Source organism: Alternaria infectoria (assembly GCF_024043175.1).
Source record: "Alternaria infectoria strain BMP 0036 chromosome Unknown scaffold_13, whole genome shotgun sequence".
NCBI classification, from domain to species: domain Eukaryota; kingdom Fungi; phylum Ascomycota; class Dothideomycetes; order Pleosporales; family Pleosporaceae; genus Alternaria; species Alternaria infectoria.
In genome coordinates, this window is record NW_026250702.1 from 359248 (window position 1) to 376061 (window position 16814).

Sequence of the window (16814 nt, forward strand, 5' to 3'; positions counted from 1 at the left end):
GACGTTGACGCAAAACAAAGTGGTACGATACTCGTTCGGTATCAGTTCGCACTCATGGTGAAGCTTTTGGCAGGGCTCCTGTCGGAGAATTGAACGTGGTTCACAGGCTGTCGATCAGAGGGCATGTGTGGTTGTGTGCAGAACAATGGCCTGATGTTGTTTTCTGCGGGTGTGCTTTGGTCAACGGCGAGCAAAAGGAAGGCGCGACCGTGACATCTGTTTACGCTGCTTCCCAATTGGGAAATCTATGATAGTGTAATCCAGATGTCGGAGTTGAAGACAGGCCAGAATCTAGCCCTCCACCATCACTCAGCATCTATCACATCGCCGAGAACCACTTCTCTCGGCTTTCTTCGCACTGCACACCGCTTCCCGCATCACGGTCTAAGGCGGGACTAACAAGACTTTCTTCATATCGTCGGCCATCCACGAGGCCGGCAATTCGCATGCTGCCGTCCGTCGAGCCGTGTACGATGGAGACGGTCCCAAAATAGAGGCGAGATCTTGTACACTTGCAGCCAGCACAGCGCAGTAGCGGGCTCAAACTTTGTGGGGGTTCCTCGAGCGCTTCGAGACAGCCCCTGATTGGCCGTGTGCGCCACGCCAATGCTCGCCCGTTAGATTTGGTGCTACCAACCACGAGCACAGAGAGCCTTCAACAGCGATGAATTCAAGCCTCGGCGGTTCTAACGCAAAAGCCACAACAGGCTCCTACCATGTGTCTTTCGCGTCTTCGATGCAGTCTTCTGCGCAAGGGGCGGTAGTTTAGAACCAGATCCGCCACCCCAATGCGTACCTTCCGTACCTGCCAACGCTATCCCCTCCGCGACTGCAGTCATCAATCCCAAAGTTCCAGCCTCTGCATCTAACCTAACGACATAACGTAGCGAATACCACTTTCAGCGATTCATTCAGATACCCGTCCTGATTTTCCTATCCCTTTACGACCCGCCTTCCAACGTGCATCGTTTCAGCGCGCCTCGCCTATCCGTCGTGAACCCCATCAAAAGAATCGGAGCCCATCTGCCAACGGTCAATCGCACGCCTCAGGAAATCCCGTCCGAAACCCTACCACGCGGCTCAGGCCCATCTGTCAGATCGTACTCACGTCTGAAGTTTAACAGTTGTAGATCGTGAAGATTCGCAAGCCTCGCAGCCTCACCAACACCAGCCCCAACAAACCCACTAGCGAAACGGCAATCGCCTCGCCACTCGCCGGCATACACTGCACTCCTACTGCGCATTATCCAAGAGCAACTGAAGATCTTGAGCTCCGAACATACGACCGCATTTGCAAGGAAAACATGGTTCTGTGCCTGGCGCTTCAAGTCTGAGACGCTCTTCACACACTAGCCGCTCGCGCATAGCAGCAAACCCCTCCCCCAACTTCGATACCTCAAAATCCGACCTTGCGCCCATTCAGGTTTGGCGCCACCGGATTTCCTCTGCATCACGTCCCTCCCTAGTCATAACCTCTGTCATCCATCTTAACGGCTCCTGGTATACGGCACCTTCGTGGGGCATCGGTTTGAGCCACATCCGTACCGAACAGGCCCTGTCGGTTTCAGCACAGCGTGCCGCTCTACCCAGGTTTTACGGCTTTGCCTATCTGCACCTGATCTGCGCACGTTGACTCGGCTTGTTCCCAAGGCTTGACATTCTAATACCCTTGGTTCCCGGCAGCCTTGGATCCTCCTCCCCATCCGCGCGCTCTCTCTCTACATCACTCCGCTCGTCCCGGGACACCCACATTCTTTTCTTCACTTCGTATCTGGCTGGCCGGGTCGAACTTCGACTGGATCGTTTATTTCCTGGTTGGGTTCGCTTATACCACGCGTATACTCTTTAATCTTTTCTATAATCACCGTTGAACGGCACGCCTGAGGTGGACTTGTTGACGACACAACCGGTTACCGCGGAAGAATATTCATCATGGGCGGCGGCGGCACATCGTTTTCCAGGCTCTTTACGCCACAAAAACTCTTCTTTCACATCTTCTTCTGGGGTTTCCATTGGGCCCTGTTCGGTATAGGATGGTAGGAAGCCCTTACTCGTATCATTGATCGACCACTAACTTTAGTCAGGTGGAAACAAGCTGGTGATGCACGTTTAGCACCGCTCAACGCCCTGCAGTACTCAGTATGGGTATCTCGTGGTGCAGGTCTTGTCCTGTCAGTGGACACCATGGTCATCGTCATGCCAATGTGCAGAAACATCCTCCGATGGCTCCGTCCCAAGGTGCGCGTACTGCCACTTGATGAGTCTCAATGGTTCCATCGACAAGTCGCCTACGCCATGCTATTCTTCACTATCCTCCACGTAGCGGCGCATTACGTCAAGTGAGTTGATATACCTCTTACCAAGCTTGACTTTACTAACAAAGATAGCTTCTTCAACGTCGAACGGGTGCAGGTCCGACCCCAAATCGCGCTGCAAATCCATTACGCCGAGGCTGGTGGAATCACAGGCCACATCATGTTGCTGTGCATGCTTCTAATCTACACCACGGCGCACCACAGGATTCGCCAACAATCATTTGAGACATTCTGGTACACGCATCACCTGTTTATCCCGTTCCTGCTCGGCATGTACACGCACGCGACCAGCTGCTTCGTCCGTGATACCGCTCCAGCTTTCTCTCCATTCGACCACGACAACTTCTGGACCCACTGCATTGGTTACGAGGGATGGCGATGGGAGCTTGTGGGAGGTGGTCTTTACCTCTTCGATCGCCTTTACCGTGAGATTCGTTGCAGACGCCAGACCCAGATCGTCAAGGTTGTTCGCCACCCATACGGTAAGCAGATCATCAATGTTGTTATCGAAGGATTGTACTAATGCCGAATAGATGCCGTTGAGATTCAATTCACCAAGCCCAGCATGAAGTATAAGCCCGGACAATGGCTTTTCCTGAACTGCCCGGATGTCAGCTACCACCAGTGGCATCCATTTACCATCACTTCCTGCCCCAACGACCCCTACATCTCGGTTCACGTGCGCCAGGTTGGTGACTTCACTCGCGCACTTGCCGATGCTCTCGGTGCTGGTCAATCGCAATCTAAGCTCTACGACGAGCTCGACCCCATGGGCATGTACGAGATCGCACTTCAGCACGGCCAAAAGATGCCCGCTCTCCGCATCGACGGACCCTACGGAGCCCCCGCAGAGGACGTTTTCGAGAACGAAGTCGCAGTCCTCATCGGAACCGGTATCGGTGTCACACCCTGGGCCTCAATTCTCAAGTCCATCTACCACCTCCGTCTCAGCCCCAACCCACCTAAGCGTCTCCGCCGTGTCGAATTCATCTGGGTCTGCAAAGACACCTCATCCTTCGAATGGTTCCAGACCCTCCTCTCATCACTCGAAGCGCAGTCTCTCGGCGGCGCAGATGGCGACCAATTCCTGCGCATCCACACTTACCTCACCCAGAAGATGGACGTCAACACTGCGCAAAACATTGTTCTCAACTCTGTGGGCACCGACAAGGATCCCCTCACAGAACTCAAGTCGCGCACCAACTTCGGTCGTCCCGACTTCCAGCGCCTGTTCTGCGGTATGCGCGATGGTATCCTGGACCGGACCTATATGAACGGTCTGGAAAGCACGCTACGCACAGAGGTCGGTGTCTACTTCTGCGGTCCTAATGTTGCGGCGCGCGACATCAAGAAGGCGTGTAAGCAGGCGGCATGCCAGGAGGTCAACTTCAAGTTCTGGAAGGAGCATTTCTAGATGACGCTGTTGTTCAAGAATGTGTATTTTGTATGCGAGGTTGAATGTCAAGGCGTATATTAGGTTGATGTGTATTTGTTACGATTAGCCTTCAGAGTAGTAACCCAAGGGTACACTCCATTTTCATGTGTTCTTACTACAATATGCGGATTATGCAAAGGAAAGAAAGAAAGAAAGTAGACTTTTTGAAAACCTCTATCATGCCACCAGTTCCTTTCACGCATGTGTTGGACGTGTCTGATGTGTTGTTGATACTTACTCGTACCCCCAAAAGAGACTCGATCACACGAACCAACACACCAAGCAAGACAAGCCTTCACCAAGCATGTCCAACCTCCAACACAACCCACCATCGAACCACCCTCACTCCACCCAAGTACCCATCTCAATCTCACCTCTAACAATCATGCACCACGCCTCTATTCGCCTCATCTCTGTCCCTTGCAGCCTCGCTTCGGTACAACGAGCTTCCGAACCATGCGCATGGTGAAACAAGACCTCTTAGCACCACCATAGTAATCCCACCTCTCCACTCTGAATATCTTGGCAGCTATAACAAAGGATCAAATCTGTGATGTTAGAGAATGAAGGTGGTGCGATGATGGGTCGATATATTCGCCGATGGGGTTGGGAAGGAGAATGTAGGTGTGTGGGTGTAAGGCCACCTGCCTGTCTTACCCCGAATTCCTACGCGCGCGCGACAACTCTTCCGTCTTCCTTCAAGAACGGTTCCATACCACTGCTTCTCTTTCTTCATGCATGTATTATCGATGTGCGTGTACCTGGATATACATAGCAACTGCCAGCGCGATGCGCGTCGTCAAGCCGCCAGTCGCCACATATTGCGGCGCAGTCATGCAGCAAAGACGGACCGGAGACCGCGGGGATGGAAATAGACGGGAAGTCTGATGTGCATGCGGCGTGGGCGGTTCTATAGGCTGATATGGTTCTGTGGATTGCGACGATGTACGGCTTCGGGATTGAAGAAGACGAGCGTGTTTGCAGGTGGTGTTCGCGACTTCCATGCGATGATGGACTATGCGCCCTAGTTCCCTCTACAGACATCTTCTTCCTCGAGCGACACCTCAGCCAGCAGCGAACGAGCTAAATTATCTGACCACTACTGTCTGTCTGCGCCAACGTGACATCTAAATCCTTCCCTCGTACACCGTACCTGCGTGACAACCCAACCGCCGCATCTAGAACCCATCAATCGGTGAACGCGCCGAGCCAACACATCAACAAACACTTCTATCCCCATCCCGAATCGGCCACGAGCCGAGGCTACACAACGCTATTCAAGGATTTCCCATGTTTTTCTCCACTCAACACCACGTCTCCAACTATCGTGAAATCCGACTTCCCTCTAGTCTCGGAGGCTCGGTGTAGGTTACACTACCAGAAGCAGTATAGCTGCAGCCACCCACCTCCAACCCCACCACGTAGCTTCGCGGCGGAAACGTAGAAGGGGTCCAACTGCATCGCGGAACTGCCAGACTGGGAAGCCGATACTTGCGCGTACCTGCCCCTTCTTGCGGACTTGTCTGCCCTCCCATTCGTGGAAAGACTGGTGATGCGCGACTATGTGGGGTGCTTCCTCCAACTCGCTATGGCGGGGCGGCGTGACGTTCTCATGAATGGAAGTATTATTCACGGGCGCGGTTTGCGTGGTTGCCCCGCACCAATTGCGAAGGAGCGGAAGGGTAAAGTCTGGGTTATAGTAATGGATTAGGTACATGCTGGCAAGCACCAAGCGGTAAAGGCGTACGCTTGCAGACAGGCAGAAAAGAAGGGCCGCGGGAGTAGTAAAGGTGGCCAGGTGATCTTTATTGACGCGGTTGTCCCCCCCAGTTTTTTGTTTACCTACCCTTTCTATCGGACCTTTCTTGCATCATCCCCATCCTTGCGATTGCATACCTTTAAACGTTCCTTTTTCGTGCGTTTGGTTCCATGGCTTCTCTTCCCCTCTTCACTAGCTGGGCGTCGGAGATTAAGCAATCACTCAACATCAAGGAAGAGACGACCAACATGAACGGCACACATACTGAGGCTGCTGCTGCGCCGGCGACGAACGGTGTTAGCAAGGCTAATGGCAACGGCACGGATGTTCAGTTCTCGTCAAAGGCTAATATTGGTGTTTACACCAACCCCGCGCATGATCTCTGGGTCGCGGAGGCGGAACCCAGTCTGGAGGTTGTGCAAAGAGGAGGAGATTTGAAGCCGGGAGAGGTTCTTATCAATGTCAAGAGCACGGGAATTTGCGGGAGTGATATTCACTTCTGGCATGCTGTACGTTTTGCTCCTCTGAATCCCCAATACAAAACTCCCCGCACATCGAGAGAGGAGGACAGTATGCTAACAATTCCGTTTCCAGGGCTGTATCGGACCCATGATCGTTGAAGACACACACGTTCTCGGCCACGAATCCGCCGGCACAGTAATGGCGTGCCACGAATCCGTCACGCACCTCAAGCCCGGCGACCGCGTAGCCATCGAACCCAACATCATCTGCGGCGAATGCGAGCCCTGCCTCACAGGCCGCTACAACGGCTGCGAGCGCGTCCAATTCCTGTCTACACCACCCGTCACCGGCCTGCTCCGCCGCTACCTCAAGCACCCAGCCATGTGGTGCCACAAGCTGCCCGACAGCATGACCTTCGAAGACGGTGCCATGTTGGAGCCTCTTTCCGTTGCTCTTGCTGGCATGGACCGCGCGAACATCCGCCTGGGTGACCCCACCATCGTCTGCGGCGCCGGCCCCATCGGCCTCGTCACACTTCTCTGCTGTCAAGCGGCTGGCGCAACCCCCCTCGTAATCACCGACATCGACCAAGGCCGTCTCGACTTCGCCAAAACCCTCGTCCCGGGCGTCCTAACCCACAAAGTCGAATTCAGCCACTCGGCCACGGATTTCCAATCCGCCATCCTCAAACTGACCGACGGCGTCGAGCCCAGCCACGCCATGGAATGCACCGGCGTCGAATCCTCCATCTGCGCCGCCATCCAAACCGTAAAGTTCGGCGGCAAAGTCTTCGTCATCGGCGTCGGCAAGAACGAGATGAAGATTCCTTTCATGAGACTGAGTACCCGCGAGGTGGATCTGCAGTTCCAGTACCGCTACTGCAATACTTGGCCCAAGGCTATCCGGTTGTACAAGTCTGGTGTGATTGATTTGAGCAAGCTGGTTACGCATAGGTATAAGCTTGAGGATGCGGTTGAGGCGTTTAAGACGGCGGCGGATCCCAAGACGGGGTGTATTAAGGTGCAGATTCAGAGTTTGGATTAGGCGTGGGTAGGGGAGTTGAGGGGCTGGAGGTTTCTTTATGATGTATATGACGATGATGATGATGATGAAGGGGTGATTGGTGTGAGGGTGCATTCAGCATTTACATCTTGGCGTTTTTCGGGGAGAGTTCGTCTGGTTGACGATATCTAGCAGAAATGAGATTATGACTCTATGCATCTCCTGTGCCTATATGTGCTGCTCAGCTCAGCTCCTATGCGGTCTGATTGTACGTCCACATACTGCTTTCACCATACGCATCGCTCCATCCATGAAAACTCGCAACGATCCCTCACTCGGGCCCCTCTTCACCTGACAGCAGCTGCTTATCCGGCTCGACCACTTTAGATTGATATGGGCCGATCGATATGTCCGCGGATCGTTCTACATTCGTTACGAGAGACGTTTATGCCGGCGTACTCCATGGGTGTTTTGGGAACCACAGAGTTGCATTCATCATTCGGCACCGAAGCAACAGAGGAGCATAGAGCCGTAGACATGGATCTGTAGACAGAGAAGTCAGTCTTGTGATGACCCAGAAGGAGAGATATGAGGTAAGAGAGTGCTTACATGCTGCTACCATGGAAAGCCGTATTCCTCCGCTAAGGAGACTACATTTGGCGCGTGTACCTTGTCCCAATGTCTATAAAGTTGCTCGCGCTTTACATTACGGATGCGCCGTGGTCATGACTGCAACAAGAGAACGGATTCGCTGAAGCGACAGTTTGACGTGTGTTCCGACGAGGCTGGCGCGTCATCATGGACAGATTGGTACGTTGAGTTGAGGGTTGGGGATGATGACGACGGGACCTCGACGCGTTGTCGCACAGACCAATATCGTCCAACACACGCGTTCCTCCTACACCCCAATCGCTTCTTGCATCTCCTCCTCGCATCCATAACACATGTATGAGTTTCCGCGCACGAATTTCTTCCCGTTCAGTCTACAATCTGCAAGGCCCTGCAAGGCCCTGCAAGGCCCTGCAAGTCAGATACAAGCTTTATCGTATTAGCAGTGGCCAATGAACCACAGCAAGCCATTTACCCTACTCGTTCCAGCTTCTCCTGCGTAGAAAGGCCTTGCAGGTCGCGCGCAGGTCTCTCGTGGCTCTGCATGTGCTTACTGTCAGCACCCTATGCTCATGTTGCTTTATGATAAGTCTCCTTCGCCTGTCGCGCTTCTTCGAGATGATCCTTCCACCTTTCCTTCTCGACCCTCAACATGCTGCTCCAAAGCGTTTTCTTGCTATGCTTCGCTATACTTACAGAAGCTCGTACGCATCTCGGACGTACTGCCCAGGTGATTGAAGCAAGACAACTCAGCAAAGAGACGACATACGATTTCATTATTGCTGGTGGTGGCATTGCGGGGCTCACGGTTGCAGATCGTTTAACGGAGAACCCAAATGGTACATACATCGCATGCTCGAAAGGCTGCAAATTAATCATGAGCAATAGTCACTGTACTAGTCATCGAGTATGGCCCGTTTGACCAGAGAGAAGATGGTGTCATGATCCCTGGCGCCTATTTTCCGGTGCCTTACCTCTGGCTGCCGTTGATGAGTACGCCACAAACCGCGCTTGGTGGTACATCGTATGGTGTGCCATGTGGCAGGGTGGTGGGCGGCGGGTCTGTTGTGAACGCCATGTTCTTCCACCGATCAGACGCAGAGCTCTATAACGCTTGGGAAGAACTGGGTGCGACTGGCTGGGCTTGGGCTGACCTGTTTCCGTATTTCAAGAAGGTATGGTTTACTCTCGCGTTGTGAACCGTATGCTGATGAGGAGAAGAGTGAGACGTTTACAGCACCAGACGCGGATTATGCAGCGAACCACAATATTACCTGGGATGCTTCCGTCCATGGCTTTGATGGCCCAGTACAAGCCAGCCATGCTCCTTATGACTACCCGGGTAGCGGTGAATATCTAGCGACCCAGCTGAAGTATCTGAAAGCTCACTATCAGGGTAGCCAACATGTACAACGGAGCCCTAAAGCTAGGCATCCAGCCAGCCCTAGACCCCAACAATGGCCGCGCTCAAGGCATATTCCGCCTTCTTCGCTCCGTTGATCCCGAAGCCCAGACGCGTTCTTCAGCTCGAGTCAATCGCTATGATAGGGACGCTACGAGGCCAAACTATCATATCCTCTCGAATACGGCGGTATCGCGCATTCTGTTCGAGAACGCCACCGCTGTAGGCGTGGAGTATATTGGCACGACCAGTGGCGAGAAGCACACTGTCCGAGCGAGCAAAGAAGTCATCATAGCTGCTGGAAGCGTTCATACCCCGCAGATCCTGCAACTTTCTGGGATTGGCGACACTGCTCATCTGGAGAGCTTGGGTATTGAGACTGTTTCAGGTCTCCCTGGTGTCGGCCGAAATTTGCAGGATCATCTAGTTCTGAAAGTGAATTACAACTGTACGCGACTGAACTCCATACTTGTCATTTGTGGGTCGGCTGATTGATACAGATACATCTAATCACTTCCCAAATGGCGGTTCATTGCAGTCCAACACCACGTACGCCACAGAACAACGCGCTCTCTACGACGCTGGAAAAGCAAGCGCGTTCGACCTCACTGGTACAACTGGTAATCTCATGATTCAGCTACCGCTTCCAAATTGGACAAACGACTCCGCATCCATCATATCTCGAGCGTCCTCTCTCTCGGCGAGCGATGTGCTTGGTAGCGACGTGGACCCATCAATTCTCGCCGGGTATGAAAGACAGCGTGCCATCGTCCTCAAGGACATCAACGTAGAGGCCGTGGGCGGTCTATCATGGAACACCGGCCCAGAAACAAGCATCTACATGACCCGCCCTCTCAGCCGTGGCTCTATCAAGATAAACTCAATTAGCATCCTTGACGCTCCACTCATCAATTACGGCGCGCTGACAGACCCAACCGACCTCGACATGTTATACGCGATCTACATGAAGAACCGCGAACTAATGGCAACATCTGATATTGCTATTCTCGGTCCCATAGAGACAGCACCCGCACCGGGCATCAGCAATGAGCAAGATATCAAGGAGAAGATCAAAGCTGCCTTGCAGCCAAGTAACGCGCATCAGTGCTGTACTGCTGCTATGATGCCAAGAGAAGATGGCGGGGTCGTTGACCCACAGAATAGAGTCTATGGCACGTTCGGACTGAGTGTGGTGGATGCGAGTACGTGGCCGCTTGTTGCTGGTGGTGGGCCGCAGGCTAGTGTTTATGCTGGAGCTGAGAAGGTGAGGTTATGATAGAGGAAAGCTGGTAATCATATATACTAATGATGCGTAGGCCGCGGATATTATCAAGAAGCGTCACGTATTGCTTTGAGATCCTTCTCTTGATATCCTTGGCGTTCGTAAGCCGCGGCGTGGACATGGAGACGCTGTCGGGGTTTGCGGAGTTATCGCTCTTGACTATCTGTCGGGCGTTGATCTCATCTCACGTGTAGTCTACATTCAATGCATAGTATTCTGAGGCAGCATCGAGGTGTTTATGCGTGGTTACTAAATGGGTTCTCGCATGAAGAGCTATATATACTTGAACGTACGAGGAGCAGTCTTTCACTTCATCAACTAATCGAGTCGCACTCGAGATGGATACTTCAAAGCTTTTCAGTGTCGAAGGCATGATCGCAGCGGTGACAGGTGGAGGCACAGGTACCCTCTCTTCTTACCATCATCTCATATTGATACCTCCTTCACTCCTAACACCAGTGTTAGGAATCGGCCTCATGATAGCTCACGCCCTCGCCTCCGCGGGCGCGTCCAAAGTATACATCCTCGGCCGCCGCGAAAACAAACTCTCCACCGCAGCCTCTCAACACGAAAACATCATCCCAATCCAATGCGACATTACATCCAAAGCATCCCTCCAAGCCGCCGTGGACTTCATAAAACAAGACACAGGCTACATCAACCTCCTGGTCGCAAACTCCGGTATCTACGGTCCACCAACAAGTTTCATGCCCGGCTCAAGCGTCAAAGAACTGAGGGAGCACATGTTCGAGAACACATCTATGGAAGACTTCACGCAAACTTTCCACGTCAACACTACCGCGACGTACTTTACCATGCTGGCTTTTCTCGAACTACTGGATGCAGGAAACAAGAATGCCATAGCCGGTGGATTTGGTAAGCCACTGAAAGAAGGTAGTAAAATACCGAGTATACAGTCACAAGTCATCATTACATCCAGCGTAGGCGCTTTCCTGCGTGAGTGGCAATGCGCGCCAGCATACGCGGGGAGTAAAGCAGCAATTATGCATCTGGTCAAACATGCCAGTACGGGGCTTGCGCCGCATGGTATCAGAGTCAATGCTCTGGCGCCTGGATGTCCATCTTCCCCTCCCCGCAAACCTACCGCTCCGTGGCTAACAGCATATCAGTCTTCCCATCTGAGATGGCCAACGCAGTTATCGAAGGCAGAGACCCCAGTACAGAGAGCGTCGACGATCCAAACTTCATTCCTGCGCGAAGATTTGGCGGAGAGGAGGAGATGGGTGGGATGGTGTTGTATCTTGCGAGTCGGGCGGGAAGCTTTTGTAATGGGTTGGGGCTTGTTAATGATGGGGGGAGGTTGGGTGTTACGACGAGCAGTTATTAAAGATGGTGAGGGTACGGGCCATGTATGAGCAGCTGCCATGCCAATATGAAGGCAAGCTGTATATTCTCTTATTTGCAGCCCTGAACGAGAGTAATCGCGACGCCGTTGCATGCGTGCTGTGACTATGACATCACAGACGCTGAACATCCACCGCCTGATGCACGTCGTTTGCGATACTTCCGCTGATCATGCCTCGCAGCGCAAGCTCTTTTTCCGACCAAAAAGATGTTTAATGTCCGACCGGCTAGCAGCAGCTGTAGGACGAAGGAAGACAAGGCTGAGCGAGAAGCCTTCACCCCAGCGTTCCTCAGCGGCAAGCGCTATGACAGGTGGACGACGACCCACCATCTACTGCCCACCGCCATCCCTAACCCCCAAACCAGCCTTTCACAAAATCCTTCGATACCACAAACCCTCCTTCTAGCTCCCAACCCATCACCTCTGTGTCCCCCCACCCCCTCCCGGCACCACTTCCCCCATCCACACGCATCACACCGCCCCTCGGCCCCTTTCCCCATCCACCACAACCCTCCTCCAACACACATGCAACGCTCTTGGGATAATCCCCGTAGACGCGCCGTACAGAAGTGGAGCCTCATACTACGCATCCAGTCCTGCATGGTCTGCTGTGCGACACCTGCTGACCGGCTTTGTGCGTGTGTGACGGGCTGTCCTGTGTAACGCGAGCAGGGAGGATATGCCTGCACCTGCCCTGCGGCAGGGTCCAGATGCAGCCCGGACCCGTGTTCTGAAACGAGCGTTTGTTTACTGCGTTTGGTTGTGTGGGTTGGGAGCGGTGTGTAGCCTGCGATGTATGTATGTGGGGAGACGGAGGTGGAAAGCGGTATGCGGAAGAGAGATTGCTGGTTGGGGTGTGTCGTTACGAGGTGGTGTGGGTCTGTTTTCGGGGTTTTGCAGCGAGTGTTTGGGGAGAAGTGACATGTGATCAGGCGTGAGCTGAGGTGTCTGCAAAACAGGCAGGGATATACTGTTGGAGTGTGGTTGCGCAGCTCAAGGTAAACTCTTTGGAGAAGCGAGAACGTGCATGTCTTTTTTGGAACAACGTGAGAGTGGTGAGCAATGCGCGTCAGGTGGTGACAGTACCTTGCTTCACTCTGCAGGTGGGACCGTGGGGTTGAAGCTCGTTACGATTATCATTATTCGCTCATGACACCTTTTATGCTAATCAGTACAAAGTATCCGGTACATGACCTCCTATGTTTCCGTGGTATCGCATGCGCAGCAACCTTATACACACTAAGCTTGCGACATGTGCTTTTCCCAATTTGAGCGAGTGTGAACGTGATAATAATGCGGGGTGTGTTTAAGGAGCGGCCCTGGCGTTTTGTCTTGATGAGAAGACATGGTAGTGATACTGATGTACAGGAATAGACATTAGCCGCCCAAGCAGAAAACAATCGTAACGTTTCGTAGCGTAGCAATGATGCTGAAAGCAATGCAGTGTAGAAAATCGAGACGAATACATAGCGTTACAACACAGTGTTGGAATAGCAGAAAGGAAACATGGTTTGATGAACGCCAACCGGAAATGGCTCACCGGTTGCTGAGGACAATGCGAAAGCGTAACGTGAACCGGGCCGAGAGCCATGCTCATGATGATGACGGAGTGCTCGACGAGTCGATTGCCGGGACTAAGATGCAGAGAGGGAACAGCGTGCTGGCTGGAGCTCCCCGTCCAAGGATGCAGCGATGTGAGATGTTGTACATTGGCATAAATCCAGACCATTAAGTACCCCACGGTGGTGAAGAAAGGATTGGGCTACGCAATAGTGACGAGATAAGAAGAACGATGCAGACAAGCCGATCCGCCGTGATGCTAAAGGGGGTATCTCAGTAAGTGCTGTTGAGGTTTCCCATGGAAGTGCGGTGGAGCTGCACAGGCTGCATGTTCCGATTCTGGCACGACTCACGATGCAAGCTGCGATTTCCTGGGGAGCTCCGTGTTTGGTTGTGACTGAGAGGTGTGTAGCGATGACCACTGACGAGTGTGCAATCGCTCGATGACTCGCCACTTAGCGAGTTCCGCTTTGACGACGAGTCAGGGCTGTAGCTGTATAGATTCGTCTGTGAGGCTGGGCGTGTCATTGGGCGTGTCTCACGGACATAGGAGTAGTTTGTCGCTGGAGCTGGCGCACTCATGCCTTCGAGAAGACCAGATGTACTGAAGTTCAGCTCTAGCTGAGATGCAGCGGTGGTTGCAGTCGCATCGTCCGCGGTCGACGTTGTATTTGGCATGTAGCTCATCCTGCTCTCCGCGTTGTCTGGCATGACCGGGGATATTAGTTGCGTAAAGGCATCTGCAGATGCCGCCCCGGATGCGTTGGCGTGACTCTCACTGTCGGTAGTCCACGGTAGTAACGATTTCGCGAAAGAGCCTCTACCGTCCATACCCGAGGTGCCAATAGCCTGGGCCGAGCGGAGACGAGCATCCTGCATCTGGTCTACAACATGACTGCTCTGAGCTGGGCTCGGTTGTGGCATTGGTAGTTGTCTCCTAGGCACACTGGAATCCAGAGGGAGAGGTTGTCGTGGATGGGGCCTCTCAGGGATAGTCAACTGCAGAGAAGACATTCCGGTATTGAGAGGGGATACGTCCGAAGGAGTGGTCATTCGACCATTTGCATGAGCAAATTGCAAGTCCTGATCAAAGTATGTGCTTCCTTGCTGCAAAGACTTCGCAGTTGGCTGAGTCCAGCGATAAGCAGGTGTGTACATGTTTGTGTTTGCGATTGCTGTAGACTGTGGCAGATATGCGGGTGGCTGGTCGAGAGGGTAGGCGTCAACCGGCGATGTGTCTTCCGAATAAGGTAGAGTCCATGCTGAAGAATAGGCCGGCTTCGAATCGATTTGCGAATACTGCTGATTTGGCATGGGGCGTGCATAAAGACCGCTATTGCCTCCCGTAGAGTACAAGGACATCATGTTGTTATGCGCGGTGGCCATACCACTGAGGCTGTAAGCCATGCTTCTGTCGTCTAGCACTTTGTGGACGGAATCGGATCCCACCTGGCTGAATGAGTGAATGTACAATACGCAAGCAACTAACGTACTCTGTGGAATTGACAGCCTGCCGGTTCTACTCCAGCCGTTCGACAGTTGACGCACCCGATACCATTTCCAGGATCGCCGCTGCATCGAATCTTCCTCTTACGGCAACGCGCGCACTGGAGACAATGTTAGTAAAAGCAGGAACAGCATTTATGGAAAATATAGGTAGGAAGGCAGCGAGGAATTATATTCTTTCTGAATGCTTCCGAGATTGTTGAAACACAAGTTGACATACCGCTACTGCAATGCGACGTCTCGCTGGCCCATTTCCCATCATGGGTTCTTCCATGCTGGCTCGGTTATGCATACCGCCCACTGGGCCGCCCATGGGATAACCTCGTGGATTTTCTCGCGCATTGTGGGCTAAGGACAGCGGAGCATTGCGATCGCTGTACATGTAGTTCGGATAGGACAAGTTGTGAGGCAAACAGCGTCGCGGACTGCCGTACTCCATGACTGACATACTGGCGAATCAACTGAACGTCAGCTATTTCAGTCTCCATGACCTGAAGTTGACTTACATCTCACAAGGATACCGACAAGATCGACTGTTGGCGAATTACCCACAGGTATGATTCGGATAGCGTTCGCGGGATGCAACGCCCGAGTCAAGAAAGGGCAGTAGTTGATGACTGGACCGTGGGCGCTCCTCCAGGGAGAAAGTGTAATGAACCGGTGAGCAGGTCATACGATGATCGGCTGGCAGGATTATGTTTATAACCCAAACGAGTTCCTTGCGTCGGCAAAGACTGTTATACTGGATAAGAGAATGATGCAGGGCGAACGTGGCTCCAAAGAATGGCTTCGAGAGTGAGTGTTGATCAGGAATTTGTTTGTGACCTCTGTCCCCCATGAGGGCTATCTCGTTAGTGCCTCCGGACACCTGCATGCATGGACGCGGTACGGTGACTGTACAAGAACCTGGGCCTGCGCTTCCAAGAGAGCACTGGCCAAGCCCCGCGGAGAGAGAGACAGGTGAAACATTGTACGGCCTAGGTCCTGTGAATACTTCTTCATGACAAGCGCCAGAGCCGAATCAAGACCCATGAAGTATGTGATGTGGCCCCCACCCCTTCCTCGATGGGGCTATCTCGTAGTCGTGAGGCTTTAGCAGTACCCAATCGGACAAACACTGATGACTTTTCCCGTTACAAAGAAGCCACGTTATCAGCTAGGCTTGATCTTTCGCAAACAGTCGATGGATGTTTGTAACTGACATAGTGTTACCGCGGATCCGGGATGTGAGGCACGGATTTGACAATTTCAATCGACTTGCCCTAATCCAGGACGAGTGCGCCAGGCTCGCAGGGGTGTCAAAAGAGTTAGTGCGCTACACTTGCGAGGAACGGGCTTCCTGTGAGGGATAACACGCTGTCGACCAGCGAAGGAACCTACTAAGGGCTCTCAAGTCTGGTAGTACTGCTTGTAGCATGTATTGGCACATTTGATCCTAGGAAGGGTCTGTTGTCAGATCAACTAATCGCTTCGAGCATGCATGGCTTGCGCTGAAACGTACCTGCAGATGATAGCCAGCCTCCTTGAAGACCCTCTGATTGGCCGACTGACGAGCCAATACCGCTGGTAGTACCTCCGATCACGTCATTTGCTAACAATCTGTTCAACCTTACAAGTTTGGCCGCTGAGGATGGTCCAGGGAGTTGGCAGAGGATTGTACGATTGGCGATCCAACAGCCCTGCACTGAACATGTATGCTGCCGCTGGCATCTATCCCACAGCCCCACGGCAAACGGATATACGGGGGGAAAGCTGGGGTAAGGTTCCGGTGGGTCCTATGCCTATTATGGATCGCGGTGAACGAAAAGAACTGGATCCGATGATGGGCCGGCTTCCAGATGGTACCACGTAGAGCCGATATGAAGATGATGCTACGTAGCGTATCTCAAAAGAATGTTCCGTGTTCACTATGAGTGACTTATCCGAGCGCGCTCGAAGCTTGCGTATGCCAGGGGGTGAAACAAACCTGCTCTGCACCTCGAGGGCTCTAGGAGTAGTAGCGCTATGACATATGGTGAGGACCGGAATTGCTCGATCTGTCGATGTAACAAGCCAATGTGCGCAGCACAGGCCAGCGCCAAGCTGCAAGCAAACTTCGATGCGCATCCCATGTAAA

At 52.9% G+C, this 16814-nt stretch overlaps 3 protein-coding genes across 3 annotated transcripts; all 3 read left to right on the forward strand.

The window, feature by feature from the left end:
• Window positions 1-1932: 1932 nt before the first annotated feature.
• On the forward strand, window positions 1933-3729 carry J4E92_007631 (uncharacterized protein; the record flags this gene model as incomplete). Its single annotated transcript, XM_051498994.1, has 4 exons — window positions 1933-2036; window positions 2085-2339; window positions 2388-2797; window positions 2849-3729. The coding sequence occupies 4 exons, from the start codon at window positions 1933-1935 to the stop codon at window positions 3727-3729; spliced, it is 1650 nt and encodes a 549-aa protein (XP_051350729.1).
• A 1950-nt stretch (window positions 3730-5679) lies between these two features.
• J4E92_007632 (uncharacterized protein) lies at window positions 5680-7015 on the forward strand (the record flags this gene model as incomplete). Its single annotated transcript, XM_051498995.1, has 2 exons — window positions 5680-6018; window positions 6104-7015. 2 exons carry the CDS (start codon window positions 5680-5682, stop codon window positions 7013-7015), a joined length of 1251 nt encoding a protein of 416 aa, XP_051350730.1.
• A 1972-nt stretch (window positions 7016-8987) lies between these two features.
• Window positions 8988-11211, forward strand: J4E92_007633 (uncharacterized protein; the record flags this gene model as incomplete). Its single annotated transcript, XM_051498996.1, has 5 exons — window positions 8988-9432; window positions 9485-10248; window positions 10301-10322; window positions 10732-11160; window positions 11207-11211. 5 exons carry the CDS (start codon window positions 8988-8990, stop codon window positions 11209-11211), a joined length of 1665 nt encoding a protein of 554 aa, XP_051350731.1.
• Between the last annotated feature and the right edge of the window lie 5603 nt (window positions 11212-16814).